Raw genomic sequence first — 17,161 nt, forward strand, 5'->3', positions numbered from 1 at the left:
TATGTGATTTCCATCTTTTCCCATTCAAGTTGACAGAAGCTGTGCTAACCTAGTAAGCATCCAACTACAAAAACAATGTTCTAAGAACGTTTTGCTAGTTTTCATGTTAAGTTATGAAAAATTATTTCTGAAAACAAACATCCAGTTTTTAAAATGTTTTAAAATGTTTTTATTTCTCTTTGTTATACGAATGTTAAGGAAACATTATGGGTTACTTTTGAATGTTCTCTGAACTCTCTGAACTTCCGAGCTGCTTAAACAGGTCTGTCTGTGTACAGGTGAGCATATTTACACACCACAAGACTTTCTTCTTTTGTACTAATATTTTATTGACGGCTGTGTGTTTTGAGACCTGTGTGAGAGGAGTTGGTGTACGGAGTAGATGGAAATGATCCACAAGTCAGTAAATAAGAAAAGCAGATGAAGATATACAGTTACACAGACTCTAGACAGACAACAATCACTCACACACGCTAGAAGAGAGAAGCTCCCTACTTAACTGCTCTCTTTTCATGTGCCTGTCATCCTTTCCTTTAATGAGCAGGCAGGAGAGACGGAAAGGTGTATGTGTGTGTGTTCAGGCTTCTTGTGCAGGTGTAATTGAGCCTGTGACCTCAGAAGAAAGTTTGTTTGGTAGGTAGGTAGCGGGAGGGCTTGTGTGTTTATGAGGAGTCTATGTGTATGTGTGATGGTGGAGGACTCAGAGTGTGAATGTATTGATTTGTGTGTGTGTGTGTATGTGCTGTAGGTTACCCAGTGATTGATGGGTTTCTCTAATGTGACATCAGAGAGCCGCAGAGATATGTACAAGTACATCCGCCAAACACACATATTCCTCCTCCTGATAAATCATTACAGATTTGTTTAGTGTATCTGAGGTACACACACTCCTGCTGAACAGTCATCAGAGCTGCTTCATTCAGAATATCAGTGTGTGTGTGTGTGTGTGTGTGTGTCTTATACACTTTATTAGGGCTTTTAGACCTTTAGACATCACAAATGCTAATTTAATGCTAATATGTGTGTGTTGTGTGCAGGAAACTCAGGTGACGGTATTGACTACAGCCAGCAGAAAAGGGAGAACATTGGAGACCTGATCCAGGAGACGCTTGAGGTGTTTGAACGCTACGGGGGCGAGGATGCCTTCATCAACATCAAATACATGGTGCCCACCTACGAGTCCTGCCTCCTCAACTAAAAAGAGCGAAGAACACACACACACACACACACACACACACAGACACACACACACAGACACAGACACACACAGACACAGACACACACATTCTTATTCAAACATGTAAACACACCCACCTTATGTTACATTCCTAATTTCTGACTTTATTAAAGTCATAATGCAGATGTTATGAGTATGTGCACCACAGCTGTCTGTATCGGAGAAGACACCCACACTTCCTAAACAGACGCAAGGAGCACAGGGGTCAATAAATCTCTTGGTGGCAACTAACCTGCATTTAATTTTCATTCTGTAAAGAATTATCCATAGGGAAATGTAGAAAATGCACGCACATCCAATACAAGCTGTTATCTAGATCAGTCTATATATATACTTAATTATCTGCCTAAAATTGACATATTTACAAAAATGTACAAAAAAAACTTTTTCAAAAATAACATTACATTACATTATATATAAGTATTATAATTTATATTGTTATAATATATATAACTATAATAAATAATAAAATAAAAAATTCAATAAAATTGTATATTATTATACTAAAAATCAACTATAATATTGATATGATCATATAATTTTCATCATATATGAATCTTTTAATTGTGTTCAAAAGCTTCATCTTGCCACAGAATCTCTTCTAATCATACTGTTAGTTTCACAGAAAGACACTGATCTAATGTAGCTCTGTTTCCTGATATAATGAACATTTCCCTGTTTTTTCTTCCAATTTTCTCAGTGGTTCCTCTAGGGAAAAAAATAAATAAATAAAATAGTGAGACTCCCCCTCTGGCTGTTCACTCACCTTCCAACACTCACCACCTGAAATCTCTCTTCTTCTTACTTGTTTTTGTTGTTTTCTTATTATCTCTTCTACCAATTTGTTCCCACCTATTGTAATTGGGAATACATTTGCCCCATAATTTCCTTTTTGGCTGGAGTTAACTTTCATCTTTCAGCAAATCAGGTGATCATCACTTAATTCATATTCATAAACCATGGTTAACGCATTTAGCTGCTGACAGAAATTAGACATACTAGGAGAAAAGTAATATTGGCTTAAAATATGCATTTTTATATTCATAGCCAACAACACTTTAGGTCTAATTAATAAGCATGACATTACTGGGTTAATAAGACTGACATTACTGGGAAGTTTAGTTATCATGCTTTCAAATGGTATCTCATATGAGTGTATCCGTGGTAACTGGGATTTTAAAGACTTTGAGCTTTTTATATGCCATCCCACTTATGACTTCCACTAACAGATCATTTCAACACTCCAGCTTCCGGCTTTCTTTATCTAGTTCTCCTTTTTTATCTCTGTCTCTTCCAGTCAGCTCTTTGTTGGGTGTTTATATTTTATATTTGAATGTTTTTTAAATATTTGTTCTTGTTCCCGTCATTTTATTTGACTGTATCTTCTTTAAGTACGTGTGCGGAGATGTTAAAGTGATTTTAGACTGTGCCAAAATGATCCAAAAATCTATGAGTTTTAGCTATGAATTTGATGATTCCCAAGCACAACACTCTCACATTGTAACAGCCTTGAAATGAAGCAAGGAGACTGGATCTAGATGCAGATAAAATAATGGCTCCTAACATGAAACATATTCCATGACTTGAGCATGAAACACATGAAATGACACATATAGACTTCGATTGCCACAGCTACTTCCAACAAAACAATTATCCACAAAATACAAGACAATCATAACAAAAGAACTATAAAGACCAAAAACAAAACTTCTAAAGAACATGAAAATTTCAAAATAAAAAAACATAAAGCACAGAAACCTGACACACATACACATATATATCTACATTCAGACGAAGAGCACACTTGAACCTGAAGGGACATAGAGAGTGCACAGAATAACACATGACAGATAGCAAGTATTCAGATAGCAACATTATGTGCTTTTGAAAGCCATGAACCAGAGCTGAATGGAACTGAATGAAACGCTCATTTATCAGAGTATGCGCACACACACTCACACACACAGTTGGGGGCTTCCCTCATGCTTAGCAACCTCTATATTTTCTGTGAAATCAGACACCTCAAGTGTGTGTTGGGTTTATTTTTTTCACTGAATAGTGATTTTGTAGCATATAATGTTCTAAGTCTTTATGCTTTTACAATCAGATTAAGCAACTATCTGTGGAATTATGGACAATAGGCCCCCATAATCACTACATGTATATTACTTTCTGGCTCTAATGTATCATGCCACCATATACAGTAAACGTATACCGGAAGGATGTGCATTGTTTTCCCAAAATATTTCCTTTAGCAGCAACAAGGACAAAAACTGTGCTGGTATGCATCTTTTAAATGCGAGTCCCATGAGCTGATGTTTACAGTGAGCTGAGATTTCTGGAACATTTGAACTCAGTTCAATCTAGATTTGATCACACCGCCTGTAAATTACAGCTCTGAACAGACACAAGGGGGAATTGAGGTGGGATTTGCCCTCAAATTAGTTTTACTGCAACAATCGGGGTCAATAAAGAGACCTGGAGTCCCAGCTTGAGTCCTAGAAACTGTGATGGTGAGAGGAATAGCTTCAGTAATCATTTACTCACTTTTATTCCCCCAAACTTGTATGACTTACTTTCTTCTGCGGAACACAAAAGAAGATATTTGAAAATAAGTGTTTCAACTGTTTTTGCCCATACAGTGAAAGCCATTAGGGTCCAAAACAACTTTCATTGAATGGACAAAATACACTGAGACGCTTAGTGTGTTTTGCGACAGGCTTTCCTATAGCTCAAACAGTAGAGAGTTTGCATTTGCAACGCCAAGGTCATGGGTTTGATTCCCAGGGAAAGCTAGAACTGTTAAGAATGTAAAAAATGTGTACCTTGGAATGCAATGTAAGTCGCTTTGGATAAAAGCATCTGCCAAATGCATAAATGTAGTTTCACAGAATAAAGTAAGTCATACAGGGTTTGTAATGGCATGAGGGTGAATACATTTTGACCGAATTTTTGGGTGAACTATTCCTTTATGTCTGTTCTCATTTGCCTGATTTGGCTCCTTTCTAATTATATTCTAATTCAGTCGATTGTGTAAAAATCCAGGCATATACGGTATAAAACAGGGATGGAGACGTTGGTGTGAGTGCAGAGGAAAGGAAAAACATTAGACTGTAAGAATGCCAGATTGTTAGGAGCAACAGTGCAGAGGGGAGGGAGGGAAACGAAGGGAGCAGCAGGAATAAATAGCCCTCTGGGACCTATTCTTCTTGTTCAGCGCATCTGCCAGGGGCAGCACGAAACCCAACGCCAGCCAGTGAGCATGTGCAAAGCCCTGAGCTCAATGGAGATTTATTTCAGAGTGACTTCATGCTTCAGGTGTCACCCGCACCTCTCAACCCCAGACCACAACTCCACCGAACGGACAGGAGCTCTGATGTTTATTCCAAAATTTCACTTAGAAATGTTATTGATTTGGCCTCAAGAGCTGTAGTAAAGAAGGTAAAAGAAAAGTGTGTGTGTGTATATATATATATATATATCTTCTGTTTCATGCTGGCTAAGGGTATAAAAATGTACATTGCATTCCTGCTTTTATTTTGCTCGTTATTCCAAATAAAAAGTTGTATTTTATTCAAATGTAATAACTTGAAACCTTGAAACAAAAACAACCACCTGGGTCCATTCTAGTACATACAGCCCACTTTTCACAATCCAATCAATTCGCAGTGGACTAAATCAAGTCCCACTCTATTTTTGTCTCAGTTGAAATCCTGTTTCACTCAGACACACATCAGATTATTGCAGTAAAATGGGTTGTGTATGCTGTTTCAACTTGACGTCAGTGCATTTTAGCAATTCTAAAATTCTCTAACATCTTGCCTTTCTCCAAGCAGCAGAATTGAGCTGTTTCGTCGAGCAGTCTTTTCTAATATCGGACTCTTTGAAAACGGTGTCTCTTTAAAGTAGTGCTGGTGTGTAGCGTGGTGTGTTTTGAAGGAGGCTCACAGGAGGCCGATGGTTTTTCGGCAGGAATCTGGAGAGATCTTCTTCTCTCTCATGCTGCAGATCGGTGGGGTTCTGCTGTCTGATCCTCGCTCCTCCTCTTCCTCAGCCAGACGCTCTTATCAGACTCAAACACATCTGCTGTTACTCTGCACACACACAAATGCCTGTACAACCACTGTCCTTATCCTTTGGACCACCATGAGAACCAATCACACACAGATAAACGTACACATTCACCTGGACATTTTTTTAAAAACTTCCTGTACAGCAGTTCTACGAAGTCCTTTGAATTTAATTCCATTTTATTACTTAAATTAATCATTACCTCGAACTCAAAATACCATTCTGCATCAACGAATCAAAACGTAAAATAGTTATGAATTCCCATGAGGGTGTGTTGAGTATTTAAAAAACAAACATATTATTTATGAATTATTAATATATGTCATTTGTAAAACAAAACAAAAAATACCTTGAAAAATATCATTTCAAACATTTTTTAAAATAATGATTGATGGTTACGCCACATGACATTTTTATTACTTAAAGCTGCAGTCGGCAAGTCTGGCAGATTGGGTCGACTTAGCCAACATTTTGAATGTTTACAACTCTCAAGCCCCTCCCCACTACCAGCGAGCACCCTCCCATCGAGGTCGTGCTCGTCAGTGCGTGTGTACCTAATTTTCTGTGAACGCGTCCGTCTCTTCAGCATCGATCAACCATGGACTCGGAGGCAGGCTGCACTGCCTAATCTATCCATAGATAGCAAAAACCGAGGAATTGGAAGCTTGTTAGTAGATTTTCTCTCCGCCATCACGCTTCGTGCAATCTTCAGGCAAACTCCAGGCGTGTCATGTATGGGGTGAGATTTCGGTCACAATTCTGCGCGCGCAAGATCACATTTTGAGCGTGCAAAAGGGCATTTCGCACGCGCGTGAACTGAGTTTTGCGGAGAAATGTTCGTCTCGCAGATAAGAAAATATTGCGAGCGAACGAAAATCAATTTTGCATTTAAAATAAATATTTGGATGTGCGCGGACGTTCTCTTTCGCGTGTGCAACGTTTCACTTTCTTGCTCCTTTCATACCAGCCGTGAGCGCTCTCTAAGCGCAGACAGCTCGCTTGCTCAACACAACCCAGCGTTACAATATGCCATAATTCCAGCCAATCAGAGATAAGACTGCTAAATTCTGATTGGCTGGCTTGAAAACCAATCACAAGACTCCCTGCATCACCGACTGCGGAAGAGAACTAGTGCAGTTGAGTTTATTATTTATGAAAAATATTCAATAACATAACTGTAATTCACTGTATTTTTGCCAAATTCAGTTCACACATCACTGCTGTCCTGATGGTTATACTACAACACTTATTTTGGGGAAAATATATTTTAAGTTGTATATACAATTGTACATTTATGATTTTTTATGATTTTTATGAAAAATATTCTAATTTACTGTATTGTTGCCAAATTCAGTTCACATATCACTGCTGTCCTGATGGTTATACTACAACACTTATTTAGGCAAAATATATATTTTAAATTGTATATACAATTGTAAATGTAGAATTTTTATGATTTTTATGAAACATATTCAATAACTTCACTGTAATTCGCTGTATTGTTGCCAAATTCAGTTCACACATCGCTGCTGTCCTGATGGTTATACTACAACACTTATTTTAGGGAAAAATATATATTTTAATTTGTATATACAATTGTAAATGTATAATTATTATGATTTTTATGAAAAATATTCAATAACATAACTGTAATTCACTGTATTGTTGCCAAATTAAGTTCACACATCACTGATGTCCAAAGTTATTGAATATTTTCATAAAAATCATTAAAAAAAATCATAAATTTACAATTGTATATACAACTTAAAAAAAAAAAAATCCAAAATAAGTGTTGTAGTATAACCATCAGGACATCAGTGATGTGTGAACTGAATTTGGCAACAATACAGTGAATTACAGTAAAGTTATTGAATATTTTTCATAAAAATCATAAAAATTATACATTTACAGTAATTGTATATACAATTTAAAATATATATTTTACCAAAATAAGTGTTGTTGTATAACCTTCAGGACAGCAGTGATGTGTGAACTGAATTTGGCAACAATACAGTAAATTACAGTGAAGTTATTGAATATTTTTCATAAAAATCATAAAACTTCTACATTTACAATAGTATATACAATTTAAAATCTATATTTTTCCCAAAATAAGCGTTGTTGTATAACCATCAGGACAGCAGTGATGTGTCAACTGAATTTGCCAACAATACAGTGAATTACAGTGAAGTTTTTGAATATTTTTCATAAATAATAATCGTAAAAAATACGCAAAACGATATTTATACAAAATAAGTCTTGTAGTATAACCATCAGGACAGCAGTGATGTGTGAACTGAATTTGCCAACAATACAGTGAATTACAGTTAAGTTTTTGAATATTTTTCATAAATAATATACTCAACTGCACTAGTTCTCTTCCGCAGTCGGTGATGCAGGGAGTCTTGTGATTGGTTTTCAAGCCAGCCAATCAGAATTTAGCAGTCTCATCTCTGATTGGCTGGAATTATGGCATATTGTAACGTTGGGTTGTGTTGAGCAAGCGAGCTGTCTGCGCTTAGAGAGCGCTCACGGCTGGTATGAAAGGAGCAAGAAAGTGAAACTTTGCACACGCGAAAGAGAACGTCCGCGCACATCCAAATACTTATTTTAAATGCAAAATTGATTTTCGTTCGCTCGCAATATTTTCTTATCTGCGAGACGAACATTTCTCCGCAAAACTCAGTTCACGCGCGTGCGAAATGCCCTTTTGCACGCTCAAAATGTGATCTTGCGCGCGCAGAATTGTGACCGAAATCTCACCCCATAGTCATGTGCATGTGACATTAACGTGCGCGAGGGAGGGGGGATCTGTGGCGTGTGCACGACCTGTGATTGACAGTCAGATCTCACACCCCCCTGCGCTGATTGGACCCGATGATCCGGGAGCGGTGGATTTTTGCAAAACAAATAACACGTTCCAGGTGGAGTTAGAAGCTCGGTTTTTTTTCTAAAACCACCTTATTCATGTTGTTCTGTCGGATTATAGTGTCGATTTCACTGAATATGATCAAAAAAATGTTGTCGACGGCAGCTTTAATCCTTAAATTGAACTTTTCTTGAAAATGGTACAATTCTTTTCAAAACTTGATGAAACCAACATGAATACAAAGAGTACATTTCTAAGAAGTTATGTTTACATGTGTTTTATACATTCTTATATGTCATTGACTCAAGTATGTCTTGGAGAAATTGTGTGGTGTGAAGACCGTGGTCCCTGTGTGAGTGATGAAGGACGGTGTGTTTGCCGTAATCTTCACTGCAGACCCCTGGGGAGCCATAGAGCCATGAATGACGTGGCGGTCCACGGTGAGATTATACCGAACTGGGTGGAGAGAACAGGATCCATCAGTGCTGTCACTGCCCAACATCTGACCATGAACACACTAAACAAGAGAAAGCCGTTTCTTGTTTTCTTTTAGTTTAGGTTTATACGTTCTTTTTTCTCTCACTCCCATAAATACTCAATGACACTCACGCACACGCTCCCTTGCCACTCTTCACTTCACCTCAGCAGTGTGTGATTTCTCTCTCTTTAGATATCACAATTGACCTAGATTTCACTCTCTGGTGTTCCTGCACCTACACATAATCTCTCGTTTTATGCTTTTGTATTTTTTATTTTAATATTTAAAGCATTCGAGCTTTCTTCAAACAAAATAACACAAGAGAGTGTGTGCTTTAAGGGAGCTCACGTTATATTCCAGACAGTCATGCCACCTACTGCTTTTCTAATCATCTGCCGGTCGGAGCTGACCACGGGATCATGACTGATGCCCCCTCTGAAGCTCACTCTGCTCCCTGCCGCTTCACAACCATCTGATTTCATATTCAGTTTTTATCTAGAGTGTCATTAATTGGATTAATTGTAGAATAAAACCCGTGTTATTAACAGAAGAGGAAAATACAGGGTTTAGGTGGGGATTAATATCTTGCATTACAAAACACACACTCACACACACACACGTGTGGCCTGTCTTAGACGTGGTGCCTAGTAAAATGAAAATGTATGTGCCAGTGTTGATAAGGATTCTTATCTGAGATAAATGCTAAATCTTTTGTGCTGCCTTGAGAAATTGGTGATTTCTTTTCAGTCTGTTACATAGGTGACTGAGCTGAAAAATGAGATTAAATGAAGAAAGGATGAGTCAAGTGAATAGGAGGATGCGTAGTGAATCATATGGATATATTTGTTTGTGGCAACAAATGAGGAGGTCTATAAAAAGTGGATCATTCCCATTCATCTCAAAATGCATTCAGCTAGTTTTTTGCTCATGTGCATCCAGTTCTGGACAGTATTTGGAGCCAATCTCTTTGGAACCACAGGAAAGCGTCATCATGATAATGTCCTTTTCTGGTAGTAGGCCTAGAAATCTGATATTATTAGCTGCTGTGTTGTCAATAGTTAAAGGAATGTGACCTGTTATCTTCCATGTGGATAACGGAGGAGCTGGAGAAGGTCAGCTAAGCATGAAGTCACAACCTGATATAGCGTCTGTTCATATGTGTCTCACTTACTGTTGAATGTGAAACTGATCTGATATCCATTTTTTTTTTTTTTCAATAATGAGATGCTTGATATATGGTCAAGATTGGTCAAAAGAACCAAGCTATGGTCTAAAAACAACTGCTGAAGGTTAATGTCCATACCACATGACCTTCCTACTGGATTGATCTACTTAGTGAACAAAAAATAGGCTACCATAAAACTGTAATAAAAATGAATGAATCCATGAGGAAAACGTGATAATTTGTGCCATTATTCACTAATTATTTCCTTGTCTTTCACAGAAGAAAATAAAACGTATTGGGTTGGAATAACATTAGGGTAACAATGACACTTTTTTCATTTTTTGGGAGAACCATTGGTCTACTCTAGAATGATAATAGTCTTCTTTTTTTTCTTTTTAACTTGACATGTTTATGTGTTCTTTAGTGTATTTCGTCGTATTTTCAGAAGGACTATTGTATATTGAATAACACCAAAAAGACTGATATTTTAAAAAGGTTACCTACATTTTAAGGCCAGAAACACAGTTCGTTTATAAGTTGCGCTCCGACACATTTTGTAACGCAAGATTTGTTCGAGTTCTTGCGTGAAGTGCCTTCCTGCCTTAAACACAGAGAATCACATTACATGGCACAAAACTGACTGCAAATCAAAAACACACATAACACGATGCAGTTATAAAAGCAAAACACCACGTAATAATACCACACCCAATCAAAACACAAATGCCAAAAACTTGTTGTTTCACAGACATGTTGCCACAACGTTTCACAATATCTCATCCCCGCTGACCGTGACTTCTGACTATTGGCTCTGATCTCTGTCCATCATCTCCGGCACTGATTCATGTGGTTAAGGCACTAGTCCCGCCTCTTCAAAACTATGCGCTGATTGGCCACCCCGCGCGTCCGCGTCGTGCACGCAGCCAATGGGCGCGAGGCGGGTCGGGCGCTCTCGGAGGTTCCTCAGCGAACGCGCACTGGTGGCAGTCCGGAGCAGTAGCGCTTGCTCAGTTCAACGAAGAGAACCCGACGAGTCCACATCGCGCGACTCTATCGAAGGGAGAGAAAGAAAGAAAGCGAGAGAGAGACTGCATCTTAAAATCAGACATTATATTTGGAGAGGGTTGCCGCAGCCTGGAGGGGGAACGAGGGATTTGATCAGCACCGTTATTTTTTTCTTTTGTGTTTTCTTTTTTTTCTTTTCTGGGGGAAGGATTGTGAGCGTTTGTGTGCAAAGATGATGGTCGGGGAGATGGAGGTGAAGGAGAGACCGAGGCCGAGTCCCGACTATCTCATGCAGTTATTAAACGAGAAGAAGCTCATGACGAGTTTACCGAACCTGTGCGGCATCTTCACACACCTGGAGAGACTCTTGGACGAAGGTACGTGTGTGTAAACTTGAACCACGAGTGTGTATGTGGTGTTTCACAACTTCACAAACTATTTGCCTTCAGCGAAGGAGACTCAACCCGACGGTTGGGGTTTCTTTTTTTTTAGTAGACTTACTTTTCATGTCTAATTTTAAACGTTTAAACGGCTTTGGACAGTTTTAACAGTTAGAATTTGAAAAGTATCCCCCCACCCCCTTCATTTCGTGTGTGGGGCGCTAGCGCTGTTAGCAGTCTGCTAAATCAACAACTTCTACATGTCGTCATATTCGCTAATTTTCACTTCTTTATTAACTTTAAGATCTTTTAAGAGTTTATTATTCTAAGTGTTTGTCTCGTGTTGTAAATGACATATCGCCAGGCGTTTGAACGGTTCCTAACTTATTTTAGGGTGTGAGTGAGGTTAGCCTAAGTTGGTAACGTTAGCTGCACACAATAAACTTATCGTTTATTCTTTCGAATTAATGTTTGAGTGTTTATTTACCCAGGCATACTAAAATATTAATATCTGAACTGAACACTAAGGATTTAATCAGAACAATTAGCTGTTTGTTTGCAGATTAAGATTTCCCCCCCGAGGCATTCAGATGAGTTTTGCATGAATGCGCCCTATGGAGAGAGCGAGAGAGGCACTGTGCAGCATGTCTAAATGCCTAGACACATCTGTGTCAATAGCACAACATAAACGACTGTTTATTCTAGACATTGACATAGCTTGTTAAGCTTTTTTATTTTTACCATGCAATCTGGGAGGGTGAAAGACTTTCCGTGGCAGTGATATGCAGCAGGTTTCTCTCATTGCAGCTTGTGTATCTGCATCGTCACTCATTCACTTCACTTCACACGTTTATTTACACGCGCTGTTTGTGTCTGAATAGCATGTAGTTTAGTCAGGCTTTAATCTCCTTCTGTTCCGATGCGGAGAGGTTTGAATTCCAACACACACACGTTATCCGTCTGCATTAGTTTCATGAAGTGCACAAATGCTTGCTCTATTGAAGTGCAAACACGCGGCTCTGTTTGTCTTGTAACAAAGAGGAACGAGCAGCCGCAAAATCTGCCGCAATATCAGCTATGTTTGCGCTACTATTCTCTCGGCGTGTTGCAAAATCACCCTGTGCGTCACTGGATAAACTAGTTTGTTTTTTGACTGATCACAACTCCACATACCGACACAACCCCAGAAACCACACTTCAGATTGGTTGTTTGATTATGACTTTGTTCAGTCGCACCGCTAAAACTTTTTCTGCTTGAGACAAGTTCATGACTGGACTTGTCCTCAGAGAATACATTTTTTAAATGTTCAATACGAATTGACATTTTTTTTGTTTTTGTTTTACTGTACGACTAAAACATGCTTTAAAGGTATAATTCCACAAAAATAAAATCTGTCATAATTTACTCATCAGGAATATATTTGGAAGAACTTTGGAGACCAAACTGTTTTGGAGCCCATTGACTTCCATTATATATGGACCAAAAAAACTAAATTTTTCAAAATGTCTTTGGTTTCATAGAAGAAAATCTATAGGTTTGGGATGACACATGTGAGAAAACGGCATTTTAATTTTTGGGTGAACTGTTCCTTTAACATCGTAATGTTTTAGTATGTGGACAGTGGTGAGCTATCAAACTACAAAAGTTTTTACATCTTCAGCAGGACTTTTTCTTCTCTCTCTGTCTCTATACGTAAATGGCACAGATGTGTTTTCTTAAGAAGTCTTCTACTTTGTCCCTTAGTGTCTCCCTGAGAGATTTCTCATGGAGCTGTGCGCTCTGACACCAAACAGCGAGGTGTTAGTTTCTCCTGCAGTGATTCAGCCTCATGTTTGTGTATCTGCTCTCATTCTGCTCTGTTTACCTGAACTTTGCTCCTCTCTTGCTGTAATCTGTTCTCCTCAATCCACTCAAAAATGCTGAAACCGCAGAGGACAACTTCATCCTTCGTTTTTTCCCCCCGTGACACACATGGATTGGACTAGGTGTAAAATCTCTGCTGTATTTGCATACTGATTTGGCTATGCAAATGAGCAGCTCAGGGTGATGTGGGCCAGTCATGTATTTGTAACGGTAAATACTCAGACTTAATGCGTGGGGAGGAAAATTTGTACCGCTACACACAGCGTCTGCTATCTCTCCTGACCTCTGCTTTACATCAGACCGATATGGAGTTTTAAATTGCTGATACTGGTGATATAATGCCATTTTAAACATTTATTAAATAAACATTTATTAAAATCGGAATTGATGAAATTGAATGTGCAATATTGATCGGCAAAGCTGGCGGTAGATTATGGAGCTGACACTAGACGGAATGATTTCTTCTGTTTACTGGACACAGTTATTGATGTGAATAATCGCGAAATGGAAAAATTGGCTGATGTGTTGGTCTGTCACGAGTTTTAGGGGGGCCGTGTGCTCCATCTTGACTGATGCAAGATCAGGTTTCACTCCAGATCTGTGCTATCACAAGATGAGGTACGCTGCAGATCAGTTGAAAAGGGCACTATTTATTTACTATAATATTTCTCTCAGCACTAGGTTGTTGTTTTTCAGCAAAAAAATGATCTGAGAAGGTTAAACAGATAGTAGTATTTCATTAAGCACCGCTGTTGTTATTGTGGAGTGTTTAATGTGTAAATAAAGCACAGACTTGAAACATTTTCATTGCAGCTTCACACTTTTCTGCTGTATGAAAGAGATGGCGTGTGGGGTTTTGGAGGTGAAACGTGGGAACGCTCTCGGAGTCGTCTCCTTGTAAGAGTTCTCGTGACAGCTGCGCACAAACGCTCATAACTCAAATGGATTGTGTGTTTGCAGCTGTTGTCATGGCAAAGGAAAACCAACACCCTTACATCTCCCTCGTCACCCCTCTCTGTTCCCTGCACAAGACAACTGCTCTCCCTCCCTCTCCCCGCACTGCGCAAGTGTGTGTCAGGCTGACGAGAGAGAGACAGGTTTGCAGAATGCTTGTGATCTTCAGAGGTGACCCTGCGGGTGTTTTTAGAGCTGTCTTTGATAAGTCAGTGGCAGCTGAGTCCAGTGCCAGAGCTCAATGCTTGGGTGTTCAGAAATGGACACAGACATGGAAGGAACGAGTCAAGGTTAAATAGCTTGATTTCTCAAGCTCACACAGGTTGTTAGGAAATGATTCTATCTGGAAGTTGTTTGTGTTTTCTGTGGCTCTTAGAAATGCGGTCACCGCCGTTAAAAAGTTTGGGGTCATCAGAATGTTTTTGAAAATGCTCTTATGCTCACCAAGCCTGTATTGATTTGATTAAAAAATAATCATTTATTTTAAAATCTTTTTTTTTTTTCCAGTGAAGGCAAAACTATTTTCAACATCATTCATTACTCCAGTTTTCAGGCACATGGTCCTTCAATAGGTTGGTTTGGTGCTCAATAAACATTTATTATTATCAATGTTGAAAAGGGTTGTGCTGCTTGATATTTTTGTTGAAACCATGATACATTTAAGGATTTTTTTGATGAATATGAAGTTCAAAAGAACAGCATTTAAAATAGAAATCTTAGTCTTTACTGTCACTTTTGACCAATTTAATGCGTCCTTCCTCAATAAATGTTAATGACCCCAAACTTTTCAATGGTAGTGTGTAGCTATATTAATTAGTTCTCTGGAATAAATATAATCCTGTAAGAAACTTGATTCTGATTGCTCCGTGCATAAGCTGTATACTGTAATTAAGTAACAAATTTCCTTCTTCATCAGCAATCAGGAATTAATTTCTTTAGATTCAGTATTCTGAAAGTACACTAATTTAGATGCAGCGTGTTTGAGGTCATTCCAGGTGTTAACAGGAAGTGATTCTTATAGGTTTGGACCCGTGGGACCCCTTTACAGCATCTAGTTTAATTAGCTAGCTGGATCCATTAGCTCAGGTGCTCGGCTCGAGCCAGGGTTCAGTAGAGTGAGTGTGCAGATAATTTTATTCTCTCTATCTTTGTTTCTCTCTATTTTTCTGTGTCCTGCTGGGCGGTGATAAATTGGATAGCAGGAAGAGGTTGACAGGGTTAGCGTTGGGAACAGAGGAGTCTCGCTCATTTTCTCTCTCCCCCCCCCCCAGTGGCGGTGTGTGTGTGGACTGGCCCCTGACTCGGCCCTTGTGTGGCCCCTGATAAAGTCATGTCTGTGTGCGTCAGGCTGTGCCCTGTTATCAGGGGGTCTCTCTTACGAGTGCAGGGGTTTCTTATCAGACTCGGCCCTGCCAGTACCGCTGTCCGCCTGATGCCGCATAGCCACTGGCACACACCCTTCAACAACTTTTCCATACAGTGAAGAATTTATTTAGATGGTACAGCTGCAACATTTTCGCTCTCGTTGAGCCAGATTAAAACTTCTCTTCTTGCCACTGTAGCTGGGATCCTGATAGGCTAAAACAGATGCAATGTTTCAGACACGGTGACTAAATTCCTAGCTACACTCATGCTCATGTGCTCCCTGTAGGAGAACAGCAGGGCTTTCATGGGCCAGCTTGCACAGGAAGAGGCTGATTCAGTGTTTTTGGAAGGGGAGGAGTCCTTTTCATAAGAACCAAAAACAGTTTCTCAACTAAAAGTCATGATTTTATAGCACGAGGCAATGTGTGTGTCTGTAGTTTAACTGTGAGTAGTTCTAATGTGGTCTGGAGAATCTATCCAGGAGCGGTTGGTGTTTATCCTCTCTCTCCGGAATGGGGGAAGGGCTCCACCCTTTTACATTCCACAACTGCCTGAAATATCTCCACACCCCTTCACACTCCTCTTTCATGCCATTTCTCTGCTGTTTTTCTGTTTTAAAACCAGCAGCTTGGCGACACCGTGTTGCGTTTTCCTTGAGTTCTCACTCTCCCTAATTGAGCAACAGAGGAATTGTTTGGCTAAAGCAGACAGCAGTATTCCTTTGTGCTCATCTACACATTTATTAAGCAATTCAATCCATCTAATGTTTGTTCTGTTTCCTTAAATGCTGTAATTAGGCATAATAATAATCACTCTTATTTTGTTTGGGCTGGAAAATGGTCCTTGAATTGATCCACATGGACCGTGGCCTCGGCCGGAGGTGGTTCTGTTTGACTGTCTCACCCTGCGATTTCAACTCTTCACCTCCGATTCGCTCTCAGCAGCAGATAGGCAACACTGCAGGGTTTTTTTCACTGCAGAAATGGGTGTCTCCAAACCTATGTGTTTCTGTCTGTTTTGAGTGTTGCCTAATAGAGGGCCAATCAGAGCGTACCATGCACCAGGCCTCCTGGGAGAGCACAGATGTCATTGTGATATAAGTGGGTTATTTGTCTGTGTCTTTTCTATAGTAAATGATGTCAGACTGATTCTGTTCAGAACATCATCTGTAGTTGCATTTTTGACACAATTCTCACTTGCTAATAGAATATTTCTCTCTCTCACTTTCACAAGAAGGGTTCTTGCACCTTTGATCAGTTTAGTATTCATTTATTTCAACAAAAAAAAATATATAAATACTGACCCCAAACTTTTAAACAGTATACATCATCTCTGCAGTCATGAAATTTGAATGTTTTACACACTGCATTGCAAGTGTGATTGTGTCTCGTCTCACAGCATATTCGGGTTCATTGCGGACAAACAAACTGCTTGCCGTTGGAATCTTGCTGTGCAAGGTTAGGACCGCATAATTCCTCTGAACACGCAGTAGCATTCCAGAACACCTGATACTGACAAGCCAACGGCCAATATTTTTCTTTTTTCATAAGGCTCAACCCTTCTTGTTTTACACTTCATACATGTGTATTGAATGTTAAACAAGTTGATAAAGATAACAACAGGGAAGAATGTAATAGTTTCTTTTTTGGCTCTTTTTTTACTTAAGATTCTGTGTACTTTTGTACAGAGGCTCTGTAGATTTGTACTAAACAAGCCTAGTAAACACACAGAGAGAGAGAGAGAGAGATTGAGTGATGAGCGATCAACTGAGCG

The 17,161-nt window shown here is 39.2% G+C and overlaps 2 protein-coding genes across 5 annotated transcripts in view; both read left to right on the forward strand.

Moving 5' to 3' along the window:
• pacrg (PARK2 co-regulated) overlaps nucleotides 1-1,983 on the forward strand; it is a 108,658-nt gene extending 106,675 nt beyond the window's left edge. The window contains exon 5 of the mRNA XM_084096402.1: nucleotides 1,038-1,983. Coding sequence (XP_083952528.1) covers nucleotides 1,038-1,198 — 161 coding nt within the window. The 3' untranslated portion in view covers nucleotides 1,199-1,983. The remainder of the gene's footprint in view (nucleotides 1-1,037) is intronic.
• An 8,791-nt stretch (nucleotides 1,984-10,774) lies between these two features.
• The window catches only part of qkia (QKI, KH domain containing, RNA binding a), a 71,806-nt gene continuing 65,419 nt past the window's right edge, over nucleotides 10,775-17,161 (forward strand). For 3 of the 4 annotated variants that reach the window (XM_084096097.1, XM_084096096.1, XM_084096098.1), the window contains exon 1: nucleotides 10,797-11,202. In XM_084096097.1, the coding sequence (XP_083952223.1) occupies nucleotides 11,058-11,202 (145 nt within the window). In that variant the 5' untranslated portion in view covers nucleotides 10,797-11,057. Of the gene's footprint in view, nucleotides 11,203-17,161 lie in introns of all 4 variants that reach the window. The other variant, XM_084096095.1, reaches the window with a different exon arrangement.

The sequence above is a fragment of the Abramis brama genome (genome assembly GCF_963993115.1).
Source record: "Abramis brama genome assembly, chromosome: 21".
Classification (NCBI taxonomy): Eukaryota; Metazoa; Chordata; class Actinopteri; order Cypriniformes; family Leuciscidae; genus Abramis; species Abramis brama.